The sequence below is a fragment of the Anopheles gambiae genome, chromosome 2 (genome assembly GCF_943734735.2).
Source record: "Anopheles gambiae chromosome 2, idAnoGambNW_F1_1, whole genome shotgun sequence".
In the NCBI taxonomy this organism is placed as follows: Eukaryota; Metazoa; Arthropoda; class Insecta; order Diptera; family Culicidae; genus Anopheles; species Anopheles gambiae.
The window spans coordinates 67258486-67280344 of NC_064601.1; the positions used below are offsets into that span (position 1 = coordinate 67258486).

The following is a 21859-nucleotide window of genomic DNA, read 5'->3' on the forward strand; positions in this document are numbered from 1 at the left end:
ACCTACCCTATCCTACCTCCTAACACCAAAATTTTAAAGAAGTGTTCAATAATGTCCAGTAACATAACTTTATTAAAATATATATTTATTTATGGACTGTAGAAACCAAAGTGCTGAAACAAAACAAAAAGAAACAAGTAAACTGAGAAGATTGTACGGACTGCACAAAAACAAAACACAGTAATATTCAATTAAATGTATACCACCTGCAAAACATTGCATACACTGTACAATTCATTAGTTTATTTCAACATTGCACGGTTGAGTTATGAAGCAGCGGTTATGTATATCGAAACAAATTCTGTCTAAACCTTACTGTTAACACATCGACTACTATCGTTTTGCCATCGCCAACATGGGCCATTGAAAAAAAAAACAAATTTCAAAAAAAGTGAAATACCAAACATAATTTAATTAGAATTGTGGTAACAAAGCGCAGATAATCTAATTATCTATGATGAATTGGCCAGAGTGTCGTCAGTTTGTGTTTGAATTGAATTGCTAGACAATTTATAATCCAAGAAATTCAAACAAAAAAGGACATGTTTTCTATCCTGTTTGGTATACGAGTTTACGCTACGTAACACGAACTGGGTAGCGTATTTTGATTGTTAGGTTCTTCCTGATTCTGACAAGGCAATCATGGCACATTTATGCCATCGATTTTGCAACGCTCAAAAACATGAAGATCAAATCATTCCCGACAATCGGAGCGTGTTGCATTATTTGGGTTCATGAATTCAAAATCTCATTTCCGGAAAACGTTAGCAACTCCTGCAGTAATTTAAATTTGATACTTAATTCAATTGGTTTACAAATCAAGCTTCATACGATGCTTTTGCATCAGTGGATGTTCTTGTAATGCGTAATATTTTTTCCTCGATTACAGAGTGTGGCACTAATATCTCTTTTCGTTTTCTTTCGACGAAATTCCTTACTGCCCCTTTGCTACAATTCCACTTATTAACTCATGTTAAGAAGAAACTAGAAATAAGTTGAACAAATGGCGAGCACATATGCGGCAATGTGTGTGTTTTTGTTGCTTGTTTCGTAAACAATAAGCTCCTTACAAATAACGTGTGTAGTAGCGCTGCTCTTGGTACACTGCTCATTGATATCACTATCACAAGTATTACCGATACGCATGTCATTTCCATCAGCTCAAACCTTCATTCACTGTTTTTTTACTTGTCACTTAACACCACGGACATTTGCTAATTTAACTGTGCTTGCAGTAACGGGCGGTGGCGAACGGTTTCTTTTGTATTTCACGTTTCTGACAATTTATCATAACCTTTGCGCTACTTTTTAATAACCTTATAGATAAAACAATGATTAACCAATTAACTAACGGAACAAACAAAAAGCAACACTAGTCAACTAAATAACCTTTTTTCATTCCCAAGCCATTACACGCGACTGCGCAGTAGATTTAAGACAATTTGCTACTTTTCTCTAAATCAACCGTGAAATTTATTACAAGTTACATTACTGTAATCCTTACCTGTAGCACGAGGGCAACTATATACTGTTACAGGATCAACCTCAATCGAGCATATTAACTATATAGCTTTCTAATGATTTGCGCGGGATCAATGCATTCAAATAAACTCTTGTAGATCTACTGTCATGCTCTTCAACATATTCAATATCATTGCCTCAACATTAAAGATCCTTTGTAAGTTTGTAGATGTTTAAACACATGTTTAAACGATCGTTCAACGCTGAAATTGATAGCTTCACTTTTTAGTGTTCAAAATTGTTCATACTTGACATTATTTTCTCAGACAATGCATGACAAACACATCCTGTACAAGGTGATTGGATTTGCACACAAAAACAATTCGCATTGACATTTAAAAATCCAGGCAGTAAATTTCAATCTCAACAATGAGGCATATGAGTATAATCGGATGTGTGTCACTCATTCTAAATACAGTTCATAGAGGAGGAGAATCGGTTGTGAAATTATCAATAAACTTAATAATTCATACAACCCATAACATAAGTATACTACAGCCGTTTTTAGCAAATAAGCAAAAGGATAACGAGAGAGTTGAGAATAAATCGTATTAAAACTGTTCAACAAACAGCTACGTTATTGAATAGAAACTTTAAGAAAATGAATCAAAAAAGAGGAAATTGTAAGAAGATAATTGAACCAATTGCATCGGTTAAACATGTCGATGATTCATAAATGCTAACTTAGTTAACTCGTGATGATTTCGACATTTTGGCTCGTAGTTTCATTCGCAATACGCTCAGTGTGAAGCTGTGCTCAAATCAATACGCCGTCCTAATGCTTGTTCCAAAAACTCTTTAAAAATTACAATGTAAGTTCAAAAACAAAAGATTATAACACAATGTTGACAGTTTTCCCGCAACATGTACGAAAATATCTGCTTACGAAGCGATTGATTGATTTATCCCATCAAAATAAATATTGTCTTTTTCAACATACAAAATACGAGCGCTTCATGTGCTTCAACAATCGTCAGTAATTCTCCTGTGGCCTGCACGAGCCGTTAGTTATCGAAGTATCGTAGTCACGTACAAGTAGCTTGATATGAGACAGTTTTTTATGAAGATAGTTAAACCTGAAAGAAGAAATTTCAATTTAATACATTAATGTTTTGAACAATTTCAATAAAAGTGCAAATTATGTTACACAAAAAAATGATGTTGCTACATATTGTACATACCGCTCTTTGTCTTGTTGAAATTTGACGTTTTTAAAACTTCTTTCGTATTCTTTCAGAATTTTCAATTGAATTTCCTGTAAAGAGACCCACTCTTTAGGTAAATAAATTGCTATCGTGTTGAAATGAATCTTTAATACCTTGTAGCGTTGTGTATCCTTCGGTTCGTGCGACAGATCATCTTCGTACTGAGCAAACTTTCTTGAAGCATTCTCCAAAACTTCATGCAGCCGCCGGTATTCCTTGTATTCGTTGTCAAATTCAGTCTTGTATCTACGCCGTTGCTCAACTGATGTTATCCTTGTAAATTGGTTTCTAAAAAAATACAAACCATATAATATTAATTTTGCATAATAAGAACGGCAATATTGCATGTCATGCAGCTCTTGCAGTTAGTATATTGAATTTTAATTAAGGAAATTAAGTTCTATCACAGTACAGGTTACATAAAATCGCTTGCTCCCAATATTAGTGCCAATATTCTACATGATTGATTGTTAAGTTAAGTTTGTTAGTGAAATTATGAAACTACACTATAGTTACTGTACATTGGCAAAAGGTCTAAAGCACGGTGAAACATTATTGGATATTTACAGTACGGGTAAATTATTTAAAGAAGATAGCAAGTATTCATATAAATCAACAAAGATACAGCTAAAGGTCAAAGATGTAAAGTGTTGGCAAGGCACAACAGAGATCTCTCTTATAAGATTTTATTAGAAATTGATAGGATGCTTGAAAGCCTTACACAAAATCATCTTCTCCCCCGCCGTTCATCTGCTGCGCACCATCCAGATAGCCAGTATCGAATGGCTCCCGTTCAGCTTCTGCATCACACACCGACGATTCTATCCGTTTCGCAACATCGTTCGATACGAGTGAGTAGCTCAAACTAACACCATCTTCTGATTCCTGGGCATTAGGCGTTAGATTTGGTCTACGATCAAGCCGGTTTTAAAAGAAAAAATGGAAAAAAAGAAACGAAAGCACACACAAATCAATCTTAGTGCCCAAGTCACGTCGAAACAACTACTAACGATGATATTGTACTGCAATATCCATAATATGGTTAGATTTGGCTAGAATATGTTAAATGATTAAATAGATTAAACCCAATAAATCGACAAGATACAAGATTAATATCAAACGAATGATGAAGGAATATGGGGTAAAAATAATACCAAACGTTCCAAATGACCATATGCTTCTGCACATTTGGCTCCTTAATATTAAATTTTAACATTAATATATACCTAATAACATTAACATTCTTTTGAAGATAGCACAAGCGCTTATTCTAATCATATAATTTGATAGGGGTTTAGATAACTTAGGTTCAAAAAACACCATATCAAAAAGCCTAAAATTATACTGCCCACCACATTCTTGATTTCAAGCTGTGAACCATGAAATATAGAAATCAGGTTTAAAATATTTCGCTACATCTTTTTTTTTAATTGTCGATTGTAAACCATCTTCAATATTATTTGATAAACCCTTTGCTGTTGATGTCAATAAAAGCCCCGAAACCATCATAGTTTATGAAACAAACAAATCCGTTTCTGTTCAACATTGAATAACCGCAATAATGATTAATTGAATAAGCACCACTGATGTAAAAATGATCCACCATAAATAATATTTTAACAGGGCCACCAAAACAAAAAAAAACCAACAAATAAAAATGTCCAACGTATAGCAAAGATAAAAAGTGATGGTTTTAAAGTTACCATCACAATAACATGCACGCAGAGAAGCAAGGACATGTACCCTCTATCTCTTTGTACGACCAATAGTTACCCGTAGTAGTGCGACGAACGTATGGAATGATGATGATGATGTTGGTGGTGGTTGTGGTGGTGATGATTTTTGTGATCATCTTGTTCCCTGGATCGTGGATTCATATTGCTACTGTCTCTGGAATCTGTTATACCGCGTCTACTACATAGATAAATCCATTCATATCGAAGATAACACATAGTGAACCGGTACAAATAGGTCCGCATTTCAAACACAATCCCAACCGTTCGATTCAGTACATTGTCATAGTTGACAGAAGTAGAACGATGATACGATGATGCAGACGAAGACATAAAATTCATTTATTTGGTTTTTAATGCCAAGTAGAAGTGGAAAAGAGAAGAAAAAACTCATATATATTTTTCATAATTTGTTAAACAACAGCTTCAGTTTTTCATTTCATATTAAATACAGATGACCCCCGACATACGACTATATTTGGGACGGAAAAAAGGTCTCGAATCAAGTTGTATTTTACCTACACAAAATAACCAGAATGTATTGATTGCATTACAAAAATCGATTACATGATATAATTATTCAAATTTTGGAATCTTCATAAATGTGTATATAACAACTATCAGTGAGAAATTTGAAAAAAAAAACAATTTCAGCAAAATGACAAATGTAAACTGTTAAAATGGTCGAAAAAGCTAATCGTCCTAACTTCTTCTTCTGTTTTACGAGAAAGGTTTTATACTACTATGTTTATTCAAACTTATGTTTGTTTCCCTGTATTTGGAGGCCTTCATTCTCTTGTTTTGACTTCGACTATCTAGATTCTAGATATGTCTTCTCGCCGTAACTCAAGTGGGTCGTATGTCGAAGGTCTCCTGTACAAGCTTATAACGATATGATAGAACACAATTAACAATTTCCTAAACCGAAAAGATGTATAAGACACATTGCATCCCGTAAATAACAAATATTCATTTTTTGAACATAAGGATGTAATGGAAAATGGGGATGTTGTCTTCGTTCGAAACGAAAATGTTACCATCGTTCACTTACCTCGTATGATCCGAAGTAGTTTCTTTCTTGTAATGACTGATTCGTTGCTTTTTGGCAGTGGGAGTAGAACCAACTTCTTCACTGCCCGCAAGCACAGCTCGTTTGCTACCCGATTGAGGACTATTCCCGTTATGTGTACTAGAAGGACTCTGACCAGAAGTTGATGAGCCACCGTCTGAGCTAAGAGGAGGCGTCAAGTTTTGTGGCCTCCTCCTGTAAAAGAACCAACCAAACATTATCGTTAATATCCACTCTACGACACCTATTTACACGAATTCACACTATGCCGTACCGTTTTACGGCTTGTCGATCTTGTTCAGAATAAAACGGCCAATCATCCTGTACTTCATTCCATATGTTCCGATGCAGTATAAGAACTCCGTCTCGGGTGCTGGATATGGTTTTTAGTATCTGCTGAGTACATTTCATCTCTTCCTTACGGACTCCATCTTTTGTAAAAAAAAAAAAACAAGAAATGTGAATTTTTATCTAAAAGTATTCCAAGGGAACCCAAAACATACCTTGCTGGAGTTTTACAACCAACTCTGGCCGTTTGTATGGCTTCAATGCTAGCATATGAATAAGACGTTCTCTGTGTTTCGAAACAAATATAATTAGTAACATATACATTTTGCATCTCCAATTGTGTCTCATTGATTATTGATAACTTACTTTATGTTGCATTTCATGTAATCTGGATTCGCAGCCTTTGGCCTTCCATTCGCTACCCTACTCTGAGAGTTTCCATTCTCAGACAGCTTCGGTACGTGTTGCTGCTGCGAATTAGGCGGATCATGAACGGTATGCTGATATCCGGGTTTCGCCTGCACAGGAGGCAGTTGAGTTGGTGGTTGTGACTGATGATTGTTTTGTTGAAGCAGATGCTGCGATTGTGGCTGTTGTTGCAGAGGTTGCTGTTGCAGTTGTTGTTGAGACTGTAGTTGTTGTTGGGACGACTGATGCAGACCGTTAGTTTTAGCTAGTTTTGGTGATGTTGCTAGGTTGTTATAACTATTAACACTATTATTAGATGATAGCTGGCTTGCTGCTACGGAGGATGTCTTATTCACAGAATTGTTACTATAGATAGAATCACGTTTGTTTACAACTGCTGTATTATTACTAGGAATGTTACGGATGGCTGGGTTTTTTAACTTCACTTTACGCCCAATATCTGTTTGATTAGGTTTGATTTCCCTAGTGCTGGAACGATAATAAGTGAATAATAATGCATTATTGATCAAATATTATAGATGCAAATAATTGTCATGAAATTCATTACAAATTATATCACATAAAGTACATTCAATAGTTTCTCTAATTCATGATTTTTCCTAACAATAGGCACCATTTTGGAAATAGTATATTTGTTGGGTTTTAAATCGTGCCGAACCAAATTGTTTGTAAGCAATATTCAACAAAACCTGCCGCTATTTAACATTGACCTACTTTTCAGAATCTTCGGCGATTTTTATTGCTTACTCTGCTTTCCCATCGCCCAAGCTTTTGCGTGTTCACTACACCTGAAGGACAACCGCGTGATGTTAGATAGGTTTATTGTCATGTATATCCCATACGAGAAGAAGAGAGACAACGGTATAATTTTTGTAAGTGAACAAGTATTAGTAAAAAATAACAAAGGTTACTATCGTTGTTGTACAACAGAACTTAAGTTTTCATTACCTTTAGCAAGGAACAGGATCACGCAGGAAATATGCCATAAACCTAAGTTTATTCACAATTGTATTTGCAATTGTTAAAATATAAGTAACAAGAGTTGGCGGTTGTAACGGATATGTTTTTTAGTAAAACTCTACTAACTGCACGCAGGGCGATATAACATACCACGATGTGCAAATCTAGTATGGGTTTCCCATATACACCAGACTAAGACTGTTCTGCTATACCCGAATCAACTAGTCACAGATCGTCAATTACCTTGGCGACTAAGAGGAAAAAGAATCCAAAAAATGGTTTTCTGAAAATCTAAACCAAGGGTCTCCAACATTTCTGTTCACAGGCCACATTGCTTACCAAATAACGTTATTGCGGGCCATCTTGACGTTACCTTTAGCTAATGGGTTAAAGTTTAAATTATGTTTTGATAATAAAATACTAACTGCTTATATTAAATTTCTACAGCTTTATATGACTGATGCTTTTTATTCCCGTTTTTGGAAAGCCAAAATTGAAACTTCAATTAAAGGAATCTACACAATGAACTATTTAACTTAACCTTTGCAAACTCGTTGCAGAACGCATTATAGGCTTTCGAGAGCCACATGCGACTCGCAGGCCATGGTTCGGAGACACATGTATGATACCGATAAAAAAGAAAATAAAACATTTAAACAAAACAAAATCCACACTCTTCTTTGAGCATAAAAACCATCTGCCTCGGTTGTAAGGTTATAAAAACAAAATTAACTACATTTATGCGTTGGAGAACGTGGGCAGTATTTGCATTTATGCCGAGATTTAATTTAATATTTAAAGGAAAACTAAATTTAACGTACCACTTGTTCTTTTGATTTTCTTCTGCGGCGGCAAGCCTGTGCCTCGTGGTTTCGTAAACATCATCGTTTGCGTGTATCCGCATTTTGTGTGGAATATGGCCCATATTTTGTAGCTGGCCCTGGGCCTGCTGAATGCATTCGATCGAACCAGTGTCAATGTCGGTAATGGAGAAGTTAAACTTCTGTACATTGTTGCCTCCGGAAGGAAACGATAGAAAGCCTTGGCCATTCTGAAGAAACTGTATCGATGGATTGTGGGAAGTACCTAATTTTGCCTGTAATTGAAAGGAAGAAAACAAACACACATACATACATTAATGTTAAAAGACATTTATTTCTATGGTGAATATGGGAAACCAACGCTAATATTTTGTATAAGGATATAAAATAATAGCCATATCCATCCAGCTCTGTCTGATACTTTTCCACTTTTTTAATTCTTTTAAAAGTATAATCTTGTTCTTCTTTGGCACAACAACCGTTGTCGGTCAAGGCCTGCCTGTACCCACTAGTGTAGTGAGCTTGGCTCTCCGTGACTTATTGTTACCATAGCATGATTGTTAGTCCTACGTATGCGGGCACGATCTATTCGGGGCTTGAACCCATGACGGGCATGTTCTTAAGTCGCACGAGTTGACGACTGTACCACCAGAACGGACCGAAAACATAATCCCATCACAATAAATATTGTTTTCGAATGTTTTGTCGTATTCAAAGATGAAAAGATGTCGGCAAAAAGTTAAAAACCTCTAGTATAGCATGATCTTCAAATAGTATAATAAAATCTGCATGAAATAGTCAGTGAATTATACGCTAAAAATTACCAAGTCTGCTCAAAATTCTTCTATTTGGCGTAACGTCTTACGCAGACATGCCAGCCTATATAGGTTTTCGAGACTTATTCAATACCACGCAGCCGGATAGTCAAGTCTTTGCTACGGGAGGACGGTCCATTCTAGGCTTGAACCAATGACGACTGTACCACGGGACCGTCCCTGCACAATATTGTTCTGTCGAATTCTACCACTAGTTTAATTGAATATAATAAATGCACAACAAGGCGCTCTAGAGTAGCTGTTTATTAAGTTAGTCATGCTATCAGTAACATAAGTATCAGTAACATACGCGCATAGCACGTTGCAGCGCACGGTTATGATTGCATGAACACTCCAGGCCAGTAAAAAAATAAATAAAGAAAACAACAAACATCAACAACCTTTAATCATAACAGTGTGTCTTTGAATTTTCATTTGAAGGTTAGTTTGTGTACGCAGTAGCGTCATAATTAAAACTTGTTATTACTTGATGGTCATTATAGCTATGTAACATATTAAGACAAACAAGTTTTTTTTTTTGCTTTCTAGCCATTTATCTATACCTTTACTTAAAATACAGCAAACATAAACAATAAAATTATCACTGCACAACCATTCTATAGGCAGGTGTGAATTGAAGCTTAATATCGTTAAATTGCTAAAATAAATAGCGACAACATATAATAAGAAAATTGTAGAAATGTTATAGTATTGATTACGCAATTGCAAAATCATAAATTGACATTTTATGAAATTAAAATCGATGTGCATTGCAGCATGTGATCAATTGTTTCTGTGCTTGAGATCGGTTGTTTGTAAGTATTATGCAATTATTAAACACAACATATAAAACTGATTGCTTTACTATTTATAAAGAATTGACGCCTTCTTAGCGGAGAGAAAAGAATCAATTCTTTAAAGGCATTTTTGATGCGAGAAAGTAATGCAAATGCTATATAGAAAGAACATTAAAAGAGATCAACAAAGCCGGATATTAGCTGTTATTAAAAATAGTAGTATCAGAATGGATTTTTATTTAAGGTCACAATTATCAGATTAGATTAGGTTTATTAATACAAAACTCATAAAAAAATGCAGTTGGAACGTAGGTGCTCATTATTCTACTGATTAAATACCCGGTGAAACTAATAAACAAGGCAAATAATACATAAAGAGTAAGAAGGTATTTTCTAAAAGGTATAACACACACTGTTCACAGCTGTTGTTTAGACAAAGTTTTTAAATTCATACAATTGACAACAAACGACTCATGGACCCAAAAGCACACTTTCTGCTCCACTGATAACCAACCCGTTATCATACCGATGTTATTGTTAAATACACAAAACGCTTCTAGCTTATCGACACGACGGGCGCTTCAATCTGAAATCCATAACACAACACACTACAACAGTACATAATTGACCGATAACCGCAAGCAGGCAAGTAAGCAAGCAACTAACGATACCATTGATGGTGCATATAAAAATATGATCGGCACGAAAACAACGTACGCAGATTTAGGTTTTGCCCCATTTGCAGTAATAGCAGCAATCCGTATCGAGTTCTTGCTTCCGTTACAACACCGTACTATGGACAACAGACAGTTCTGTCTACCGCCTATTTGCTATCATCAGATCAACTTATCGAGGGTTTAATTCAATAACGCATGCTTTTTAGTTGTCCCATTGAAAATTCACCCGCATTTTACAATCAAACATATGAGATGAAAGAAAGATTGGACAAATATGACTAAATGCAACAAAACAGTGTTTGGTCATAAGTAATGAAATTTCATTCAAATGATCAACACCTAGGTAAAAGGAGAAATTTTATAAAATATCATAATCAACTAAATTGTTTCACGTTTGTAATGTCCCAAGATAAGGATTCGCGCATCCTATATTTACGTTACAGTATATTTACGTTCCACACTGTTCACAAATATTTCGCCTGCGGTAATGGTCCTACTGAAGTGAAATGAAGTATAAACAAACCATATGACAGTAAATTTGTTGTTGTTTTAAATAATAAACAGACAAATCTGCACTAAGCCTGAGTTGCCCAAAAGCTGTATTGAACGGATGAAATACTTGGTACTCACTACTGACAACTAAATATTTGCGGCAAAAATTTTATTACTATCTACAAACGGCCGGTGCTTCTAGTAGCAAAATAGAGTATCCGGAAAAAAAAGAGCTCAAACCAATAAACGCCTAGTTCAGGTGGGGCCTATTGTAGACGGTCTTTACTAAGAGCTATAAGATACTACTACTACACAACTTATGGGAGAAATTGGATACTTATCAATGATAGAACGGCTTAAATCTAACACAGAACTATCACCCCCCTTCTGTGCCTCCTCTGAAAGCATCAGACTATTTCATTGTTCGGAAGTAGGCGTTGACATGTTCGGCGATTCTATAGTGCTGCCACTTTCGTATCCCTTGGACTGCAGCTTGGAACATTCTCATCAAAAGGTAAACAAACGGTTTTCCAAAAATATGCTTGTTTCAACTAGCTTATGTATTAAACCGCTTGGGGAATGATTATTAGCTACTTTTAGGACATTTAAGATTAAAAAATTAAACGCTGCGGCACAGGGTGTAAACAACACAATTGACAACACTACAGAATCGCTGAACTTATCAACGCCTACTTTCGAACAATTCTATATCACGCTGAAAGAGTCTATTATATGCCTGAACAAAACTACAACTTGCTGAACTATATAGTCCTCGAAAACCCTGTAATTGAGCATTATCACAAAAATTTCAATAGAAACATCGTTTTTTTTTTTTCATCGAATTTATTAACTGGCAGCCCCTGAAAATGAATACAATTATTGCAAAAATGCATCTGCGTACAAATGTATGTTTCACGGAGCTATCAATTCGAATGTAAGTAGTTGCGTCATACATGAAATTAGCTATTTAAAGCGCATTGGAAAGTCAGGTTGGCCAAACTACTAACGAAACACTCTCTCCCATAGCGGAGAAAGTACCAATGATGCAGGCTTTTCAATTCGCAAGGTGACACTAGACATCTCCAAAATCATCCTATTTTAGGTAAGATTTAGGAGTACACATACATTAGTGGGCATTTGATGCAACAAAATAACCTTCATTATAGAGGAATATAAGTTATAAAAATAAAAATGTCACTTTATACGTCCAAAGATACACCAAACTGCAAAAACATCTCCCCACCAGTCTACATCTCTTTCTATTTTTCTCTTCAATTTTATCTTCCTCTCTTAAAAATCATCACTTTCATTTCTCTCTACTACATTCTCAGATAGATATATCCAGAGATACTTTGCGTTCGCTTGAGTGCAATGCAGTCTCCAGGCGATGCTCCACACCAGTGACGGTGCCCTAAGAGACAACGTTCGTAATACGTAATAAACCTTTACCCCGGCAGCACATGGCTTCTTCATGAGAATACGTCATGATTGCTCACACGTTTGTGCTCCACGTTTACGTGATTATGGCGCACTGTGACGCATGACGAGAGTCCTGCGAGAAACCGACTTGTTGCTGTTTCCAGTTCACGAATTATTCTTCTCAGTTCGCTATCATTGCGAATGAGTAATATCGCACTCGTCTGGATTCAACGGAGGATTCGGTTCAAAAACAAACTTTTTGGTTACGGTCCCGCAATATCACCAAATAAATCATTCGATTATTGTCCCATTGCATTGTTGCACCTCCAGAACAAGCATATGCTTCAGCGAATATTAATCTAGTTGGATGCATTTCTTAAGCATTTATCTTCCTGTTGCATACAATCCGCTCTATATTGCTCGATTCAGACGAATGCCGTTCTACATTTACGTTACTCAGCTATCGCTAAGAAAAATTGTATTCGTTTTCAATCCAAAAAGGGTGTTTTGTTTCAAATATCGACAACATAATCCTAAAAAAATAATTCATTTTCTATACATGATTTTTGTTTGGTTTAGTATGAAAACAGAAGAGTTCATCACAATCGCCACCTTACGTCATGAGACGCTGCAGCAAATGAAGCATAACGTAAGCGCCACCGCCGCATCAAATGCACCAAATGCTATACCAGCATAACCTATTGTGTGCTACAGCTCTCTGGCCACATTTTCCGCCCCTTCGACAACTCATCGGCAGAGCAGTGTAATAGCTTTGCAATGTGAAATGTTCCCACTCATCGCCGTATAGTGTTTCCCTGTCTCTCTATAACATCGGGCTTGTTCCTCTTGCCGTTATTCAAAAACCCGTTCGATCGAAACCGATACCAACGAAGGTAGACTTCAAGTTTCCATTCGGCCAAACAAGCTTATGCTTTATGCTGTTCGGCGGTTGAACGTGGTTTACGTGTTACGCAAACGGATTGTGGCTATTGTTGCGATGCAGAAATAGTCCATCGTCGTCTCGATTTCTATTCATCCATACCTGACCACCAGACGCTTCTATTACACTATGAACAGTAATGCTCACACTTATTCAAGTTGATCATACAAGAAGAAAACTGTACGAAATATCTTATCTCTAAATTATAATTTGTCTCCAATCTATTTTCATTATATATTTTTAGAGGAAATTTACTTTTGCAGTATCATCAAGTTTCGACGTATATATTATTGAATATACCGGATGTACCATCTTTTCCTAACGGCCGTGAAGGTAAAATGATGTAAATTAAATGACACCATTTAGAGCATTATCATGACGTGTACTTCAATGATCAACAACATGATCACTATTGGATCAAAATAAGTAAAATTATTAATTTTGTGCCTAGCAGCTGCAGTATAGTTGATTTAATCTTATAGTGCTGCAACTTAATTAAATAAAGCTAAAATAAATCTTCTTTGTATTCTTTGGAATAAATTGGATTTGTATTATTCTATTGACCAAATGTAGTTCTTTTACTCCGACATCACGTCACAATACACAGATAACGTCTGGCATAAATCGCCTCATGGCTTCTAAATTCGGAAATCATTTTTAAAAAACAAAAAAGAGGAACATCCTCAAATGTCAAAGTTTTGCATATAATGTAGAAACAAACACGTACTACACCATCTCACTACAAATAAGGCGGATGAACGCTGCGTGGCACCCTCAGCAAATAGTTTCTTAGGTTTCATACGAGTATTTAGAACTCCCACAGCTGATAACTCATACACGTATCTGCTTCTGTACGCTACACACACACACACACAGACACACACTCTGAATATGCAAACGCTCGAGCCCTACGAATTACCCTCTTTTGACAACGTCTGTTGCCCATGTAGATGTCCCTCAATCAACATCATTGTGACCTCCACGCGAAAAAAATCCTTTAAACACAGCACAGCTTTTACCTAGATAGTTGTTAGCAATGTGCCAGCGATCAGTAACTCAACGCATAGCTAGTGCAGTTTAGTGCAGTTTACAATAGTTCTACAATATTGTAAATTTTCGGTTGATATTCATATGTTTGTATAATATCCGTAAGCTATATATAAATATACATATATATAATTATTTTTAATATGTAATTCGCTCAATCTTGGGTAAAAAACCCCCTTGCGTTAGCTTCCGATGTCTACGATTATCATGCCGTATTCTTTTTCTCCTCCACACATAAGTAATTCCTTTTTCTCGACTGCTTTTTCATAGTTTACGTATATAGTTCCCATTGTGTAAAGTTTGTTTAAAAGGAAATAAGAGAAGAGAGACAATGTTTTTAAGTAAAAACGATCATTACGACCTACGGTATTATTCAATCATTCAATATATTAAACTTGCGTTCAATATAATAATTTATGTCCGAATCGTCTGAGTACCCATTGGATAAGGTGCCCTTCCATGGATCATAGAATGAAATGTCTCCACCCAATATGGATTGTGGCGCCTATTATTAGACAATACGACCTATTTGTACCGTTCCTCCTAAATAAAAAAAACCAATCTGTCCCCGACCAATACAATATTTTAGGAAAAGGATAATAGTTTTAATCTTGACATATTATCAAAGAATCAATGATACATATCAATCATACCAATAGCACAGTTTAGCGATGTTAGGCGAGATCTACATTTAGTAAGACTGTTAACTGCCCCACATTTGAATTGCTCCGAAAACAATTCAATGAATCTCGCCAAGTAAATGTAGGTACTTTCGGTATTGCACCCGAAAAACAATACATTCGATGTTGGTTACGCGTTGGTGCGAGAACATTTTTTGATCTCACCACTTCATCGTATGCAACGATGAAGGTGACAATTATGATGATGAAGATAATGACGAAGTGGTCCTTGCCAGGTTGTATCTCGTGTGTTAGTCTGCACCGACACCGGTTACACTACCACTACTACTACACCTCAGTCATTACCAGCGTATCGCGCCATGACGTCCAATGCCAGAGAGTACGATACATTTACCCGCTACACGTCAGTATGTATGAGCTACAATGAACTCGTTTTGTGTGCGTCTGGCCATCGAAAGAAACGAAGCAGCAACTGCCTAACGGTGTCAAATATTTAGGCCACCCAGCAGAAGGAGCAAACCTCAATCAAATCATCTTTCAACATGCTTGTTTAAGGTGGCAACAACTTTCCTTTCATCGAGTTCCAAACATCAGTTTAAAAGATGTGCTGATAAATCTGTACAATTAAGACAATCGAACGAACAATAATGTAACTCGAATCTAGTTGTAATATTATTCGAAGCAGGCGAATAAAACTCTTTCTTATTTCAAAATTTTCGTCTAATTTTACAAAGCCCAAGTCGCCAGACTTATTGCATTGTTATACGTTTCCAATTTGACAATTTCATTGTCGACAGTTAGTTGCAGTATAGGGGAGTGCGTAAAATAAAGTTTAATTACGCAACTCTATGAGCAGCGTGCTTTTCATAATGCATACTATCACCCCAAGGGCAGTACGGTAGTACCGCACCCAGTAAAAAAAAGTAACCCGGAACCTGTGCGCCGCAAAGTCGTGTATTCAATCGAACCCACCCCAAACGGATTTCAGTGCACACATTTTGCCTTGGTTCGAATACTTTCATTTTCCTCACAATCCGTCAGATTCCGATGGTTCGGTCAGCGGTGAATGTCAAAACTACATTCGAGTGCCACCTCTCCGTCCTACATCAAACCCTTCAGGTGCTCAAGGGTGTATCGATGCTTACCGCTAAAAGTTACCGCACTGTTACAACGTTGTATTAATGATTGAAAGTGCTCAATAATGTTCAACAAAATGTGGTTTTTACTATGTGTGTATATGCGTGTGCGTTATAATACTGAGAATCATAATTTCGACGCTAACTGTATCATGTGTCGTTTCCATCTTTTTTATTTAGTTAACTTGGCTTGTTTAAAATCAACAATGTCTAGTAAAACCTTCAAATGTGGCGAAATTTTTCTATAAAAAATCGCTTCACATTCAAGGGTTGAAAGCCACAAAGCTTAACAAATACAACTGCTAGTTCTACATGAAAGCTTTGAATGTATTTCTTTGAGGGCTATGTCGTGAAGGTAAGAACTAGTCGGTACAAGCAAACTAAAACAACAGCTTCTAGAGCGCTTGTCTAGTATAAAGATCCCAGCTATCTAACGACGACACTGACTTGAAAATGTCAAAATGCCGAAACAAGATCGTTGATAACTTTTCGCATGAATGTTTGTCGTAACGCGTAACGTATTAACGTAGGAGAATTATCTCCACATTTTAATTCACAGTATGCTGCAAAGCTATTACACATTGTAAAATGATAGATTTAAATCCTTATTCTTGGCAAATGTGCTGTCTGTCTTTACTTTGCCTTCCCCCTGGTATATCAAATAAACTTTTTATGATGCAGACAGAAACATTAAAAGACGGACATGAAGCAATATAAAATTGCAGTTTTGTAGGTAGTCAAACTTAACGACACGTGCAGACAGAAGAGATTCAATTATGTTTCGATATGTTTTGTTTATCTGCCACGTGCGACCTGCTCACGCTCTAGGAAATGCATTTCCCAAGCAATCCCCCCATACAGCATCCCAAGTGTGGTGCAACAGATGGACGTGCTTTTGCTTAGAAGTACTGTAACTAACGATTTACAACCGGCATTTTACTACTAACCTGCGTGCGTTGAAACTCTTCAATGGCTCGCAGAGCCGAGTCGGTCAGCTTGACGAAAATCAACTCCTTGTTCTCATCGTTCAGGCTGCCTTGCTGTGACAATCCATAGCTTCCAGCACACAAAGCAGCCATCTTGGCAACGGGGTGCTGCACTCTGTCCAACTGATAACCAGATGGAACCAATGGTGGTGGTCGTAATGGCACTGGGCACAGGTGTGCGTGAAGAATTAGGATGAGCGACGACTAGGTGCTCGCTCGTGGCAGCAGACGGTGCCTTTTCTGCGTCTTGCAGCCTATGCTGCAGAGGAAAACAATGGTTGCACTACCGCTCAGCAACCTTGCGCCAGGGCAGCATACAGACAAGACAAGGGACGGTCGAAAGAGAACGGCGACTGTATATTTTGTAAATGTATGCGTGTGTGTATATATTATATATATATAGAGTGAGCAATGCAAGGTAGCAGCAACCGTTGTCGTTGTTGTTCTTGTTGTTGGTTGTGTTGTTGTTACTGCTGTTGCTACTGCTGCTGCTGCTACTGCGTGTACTGTTGATGTTGTTGTTGTTGTTGTTGTTGTTGCAAAACAACCACCGTTTATGTCGGTCGGCCAAACCTTCAGCTTCCACAGTAACAACCAACAACAATAGTAGTAGCCGCTCACAACTACACACGAAACCGCACACGGTGTTGTTACTTTGCTGCCAATTTGCTTCTGTAGTGGAATCGTCGCGAAGGCAGCAGCTACGGACTACGTGACAGCACACCAGTGCACTAATTCTAGACACTGCGATATGCGCCGTTGCTGATCTTGCTACTGATCACTGGACACTTCTTTTCACTTTCTTAGCTTTTGACACGTTTGACGACTGCAATGCCACATACACCTACACTGTGTGCAATACTACAGGAATTCGCAATATTGCACCCGTATTTCGTCGTTATTTCGATATATTTTGGTGAGCCACCCTTTGCTCTACACACACACACACACACACACGCGCGCGCACAGCAGCACTACAGTGTGTGCAGTGGTTCGGTGGCTCTATATTACTTCCCCCGTCGTTCACTTTCTGCTCGAAGCAGCAACACACAGCACTCTTTGCCGTTGGAGGTTCCACCGATTTTGCCACGTTAAATTTTCAATGAAATATTTCTTCTTTTTATCTTTTCGTTCAACTCTTTAGCGCTCTCTCGCTCGCGCTCCAACACTCTCGGCAGTGTGCAGCCCAGCTGCTCTCGCTCACTCGCGCACGGGGTCGACCGGAGAGCACGCAAAAAGCACACCGCTCTCGTGTGTGCACGCACGCACACGTACCGTACGCACACAACCCCACGAACAGCACGCGCAGCGCGCACACATACGCACACACTTGTGTATCAAAGCGCGTGCGCGCACCTACTCCTTCGCTCGCTCTTTCGCTCCCTCTCTCGCACCGCGTAATACGAAAGCTGCACGGTAAAAGGCAACACACCAAGATCTTAGCCTAACGGACACAAACGGAATCTTTTTCGCGTGTAAATATTTCTTTTCTGCGTTTCACACGATGGACGACTAAATATACTTCGCGGTGCCAAAATATGCCACACACTTTATATCAGTTCTATTATCTGCGCCTTTAGTTCCGAGGCCGCACAAACCACTACACTTCTTCGCCAGCAAAGACGCACATTCAAAACCACTGTCAGCCTCGAGAGTGCGGTCTCGAGCAAACCAATCCACTACACTGAATGCACTATGAATCCGGTTTTCCTCCTTCCTACGAAACACAAGACAACACACGCCACCACTGCCTCCTGTGATCAATCCCGTTAAGGTAATAGAGAGAGGATGGCGAGGAGGTGGGGGGGGGGGGATGGGGGAATGGGGGGAGGGTAGAGAGAGATAGGCAGTTCTTACTGTTGCCTTTAGTGTTGTGCTCCACAGTAAATGTTTCGCAATAGTAGACTGATGCAGCTATGGACGACTGGTTGGATTCTTATGAGAGGATATTTTCTCTTAAAACATTTGATCACTTTCTCTCGTTGACTTTGGTCGCAATTCAACTGTCTCGGCGCGGTTCAATATGTTGCAATTGCAATTGGCTCGTGTCTCTATGTACATGCAATTTCTTCAACAGGGCCGATATGCACTCCACCGCCTGCTCGATGTTTCTGTTACAAAATGGAAAGGGTTTTCCATTAGCAGGGCTGCGATACGTTGACAAAAACGAGCGTAAACACGTTTCAGTACAAGTATCGAAGAACTGTGGCGGGTTTGGGTTATGCTATTGTTATTGTTCAATTTTCCATCCTCTTTTGATTTGATTTTACAACTGGGAGCCGCTACGCTTTGCTAAGGCCAACAATAACAAGCAGCATAACATTGTGTATAAAGAGTACGAATGTAAAACGGACGACACCGATTTCATACGTTCGAGTAATTACGATTACATATGGAACATTAAAACTGAGACTCAGTAGCAGTAAAAAAAGAAGTGGTAGAAATCCATCACAAAACCATTATTTCAATTCCGATTCCCAATCTATCGTGCGCGTGTAAACTTGAATGAGCAAAAAACCTTTTCAATGGCATCGTGGCAACTATTCCATTCTATGCGCAAAAACTATCTCACCTTGACCCACTCTACAGCAAATGATGAAGAATGCCGGCCATACTGTAGCTCATATATTCTTCTGCGATTATATTTTACATTTTGCTAGGCTATTAGATTTTAAAGAAAAAAAGGCCGTGAAGCACATTCAACGGTAGCGCGGTATTTAAAAAAAAATACCGTATCACATTTACCTATTGTATGTTAGCAAAGGAAGTGTGCTAGGGAGCAACGTTCTCCGTTGAAATTTTTGTCAATATATTCCCTCTTTCTTATTGTTGATAGAAGAAGGACCAACCACTGTAGTGCAAAGAAACATTGCGTCGCATAATCATCAAGCACTGGCGCACACACGAAGGGGTACGCATCTGCCACACAGCTCCTTGGCTCACATCACAAAGTGCACACACTGGGACAGGGGAGACTTTAAACGCTTCTTTTACTTTTTCAACGATGTTTGATCGTTTGAAAGCCAGCTCTTTCTTTTCCGATCCAGCCTTGAGCCGAAAAAGTAGCACTGCCATGTGTATTAGGGGTCAGCTCTTGTCCACGCATACATCCTAGGTGATTGTGTGTGCTCATCCGCCACATTGAACGTACACCGCTGGCAAACCTCTTTCTATCCATATGGGTGAAATAGAATTACCTTTTTTTATCTTTCCTTCTATCTTTGTGTCCGGCTGGCCTAGCAAGAATAAAATCGACACCACACACGAAAAGGCAACAAGAAAAAAACTAATGTAACCTGCAGGTCACACTGATTGGATGGTGTACCGTGCTGTTGTTCACAAATACAGAGGCGATCTTGCACACATGTTGAGCTCGCATATTTGCGCATACGTTCGAATGCACGATGAAAAAACACCGATCCAAACGAACTAAACACACCAACCGACCGAAACGACACACCGACCACTACGGGGCGATAGGAGAGAGAGACTTGGACACGCACGCACACGACATTAGACAAGCAGGCGAAGGAAGAAAGAAAAAAAAACCTCTCGCCTGATCTACCAGATGTGGAGACCAAGGGACACTAGATTGACTGAGACGATTCAAGGCACGATACCGTACCTGCTGGATTTCCTCACTTTTCAATAATTCGTAATGAGTCTGATCTGAGTCTGCCACGGTAGCCCTAGCCCTACCCCTGCGTACATGCTTCCCCTGCTTCCCTTCCCATTTCGTGGGCCTGCAACGTTACTCATCGTGATCACTTTGTCTGGCTCGCTGCTTCTCGCTCCCTCTTACATCACACTGGCTCGTGGCATTCCCCTTCGCCAGCAGATTGCCAAAAATTGCTGCAATCCAAGGGCCAATGACAGCGGAACGAGAATAGTTTAGCCGTATGCCGCTGCACCTATTCTATATACCATTTCTACCCAGCTGTGAAACGTGTGATCTACTTATGCTACCCACTCTTTGTCTATTTGCTAACCTACACTGCAGCCAACAGCCTGTTGAAGGATGTGTTAATCTTATCCATTAGCCGTCGCACACGGGCCCACTACAAATTACTACTGTCGGTCCGCATTACATTCTCCATTACCACGGAGAGTGCTTGAAATTCACACTGCAAACTCACTATTGGCTGGGGAAAATTGGTGACGAGGAATTATGCACAAAACCCTTCCTGATAAGGTTTTGTAATGGATTTTCACACTCTTCTGGTTCACTGCTTTCGCGCACTCGAATCTACCCGCTACACACAATGAGGCCACACACACTTTCTCGCTTTCTGGTGACGACGACGACGACGACGACGACGACGGCGAAGCAACGACTCGTCGAAAAGGTGAGAGCGATCCTGCCACTGACGTCCAAAATCTCCTACATTCACTCCTTCCCACCTTTCCACGTACCTTTCCGTAGCGCGCACTGTGTGTTTCAGAACATTTGTTCTTCCACACCACACGCCTTTGGCTTTCCACGAGTTCCAGCAGCGATGTTAGCACTTTTTGTAGTTAGCTTCAGAGAGATTACAATATGTCTTGAGGTATCTAAAACATCCTAAAAACGCTTTTAAAATAAACCTTTTGACACCTTGTCACTTTGTGCACAGTACAGCGCGCAAAAAGTTACACATGCACTCAAACGTAAAATGTCATCAATAAAACATGATATTGTATGATGTCTAACATATGTACATTTGAATCGTTCCATTAAAAAAATAAAAAAGACTTAATAAAAGGCTTTTTTATTACAATGGATATTAGATAGTACTCACGGTTGTACACGAACGGCGGACGATGCCATGAAAAATTGCTATGGTGTGTTTTTTTGTATCCATCTGTTTCTGCATACCCGTCACAACAAACTCTACTGTGTGTGC

At 38.5% G+C, this 21859-nt stretch overlaps 1 protein-coding gene across 28 annotated transcripts; it reads right to left on the bottom strand.

The window, feature by feature from the left end:
- Positions 1 to 186: 186 nt before the first annotated feature.
- On the bottom strand, positions 187 to 21530 carry LOC1278429 (RNA polymerase II elongation factor Ell). 28 transcript variants are annotated; one of them, XM_061652097.1, is made up of 13 exons: positions 21390 to 21530; positions 18834 to 19087; positions 16938 to 18693; positions 8027 to 8301; positions 6183 to 6713; positions 6032 to 6102; positions 5803 to 5959; positions 5511 to 5723; positions 4500 to 4640; positions 3448 to 3636; positions 2840 to 3014; positions 2703 to 2776; positions 187 to 2597 (listed from the first exon to the last, which is right to left on the bottom strand). In XM_061652097.1, exons 3-13 carry the CDS (start codon positions 17067 to 17069, stop codon positions 2495 to 2497), a joined length of 2061 nt encoding a protein of 686 aa, XP_061508081.1. In that variant the 5' UTR covers positions 17070 to 18693; positions 18834 to 19087; positions 21390 to 21530; the 3' UTR covers positions 187 to 2494. The 28 variants fall into 28 exon arrangements, with proteins under 28 accessions (XP_061508081.1, XP_061508080.1, XP_061508072.1 ...); XM_061652096.1 differs by having other exon boundaries at positions 16938 to 18723; XM_061652088.1 differs by having other exon boundaries at positions 21113 to 21404.
- Positions 21531 to 21859: the final 329 nt, after the last annotated feature.

Coding starts and splice junctions, on each gene's coding strand:
- LOC1278429 (XM_061652097.1), bottom strand. CDS start 17,069: ATGGCTGCTTTGTGTGCTGGAAGCTATGGATTGTCACAGCAAGGCAGC. Junction 6,714..8,026: donor GAAAATCAAAAGAACAAGTG/GTACGTTAAATT, acceptor TTATCGTTCCAG/CACTAGGGAAATCAAACCTA. Junction 4,641..5,510: donor ACTACTTCGGATCATACGAG/GTAAGTGAACGA, acceptor TTATCTATGTAG/TAGACGCGGTATAACAGATT.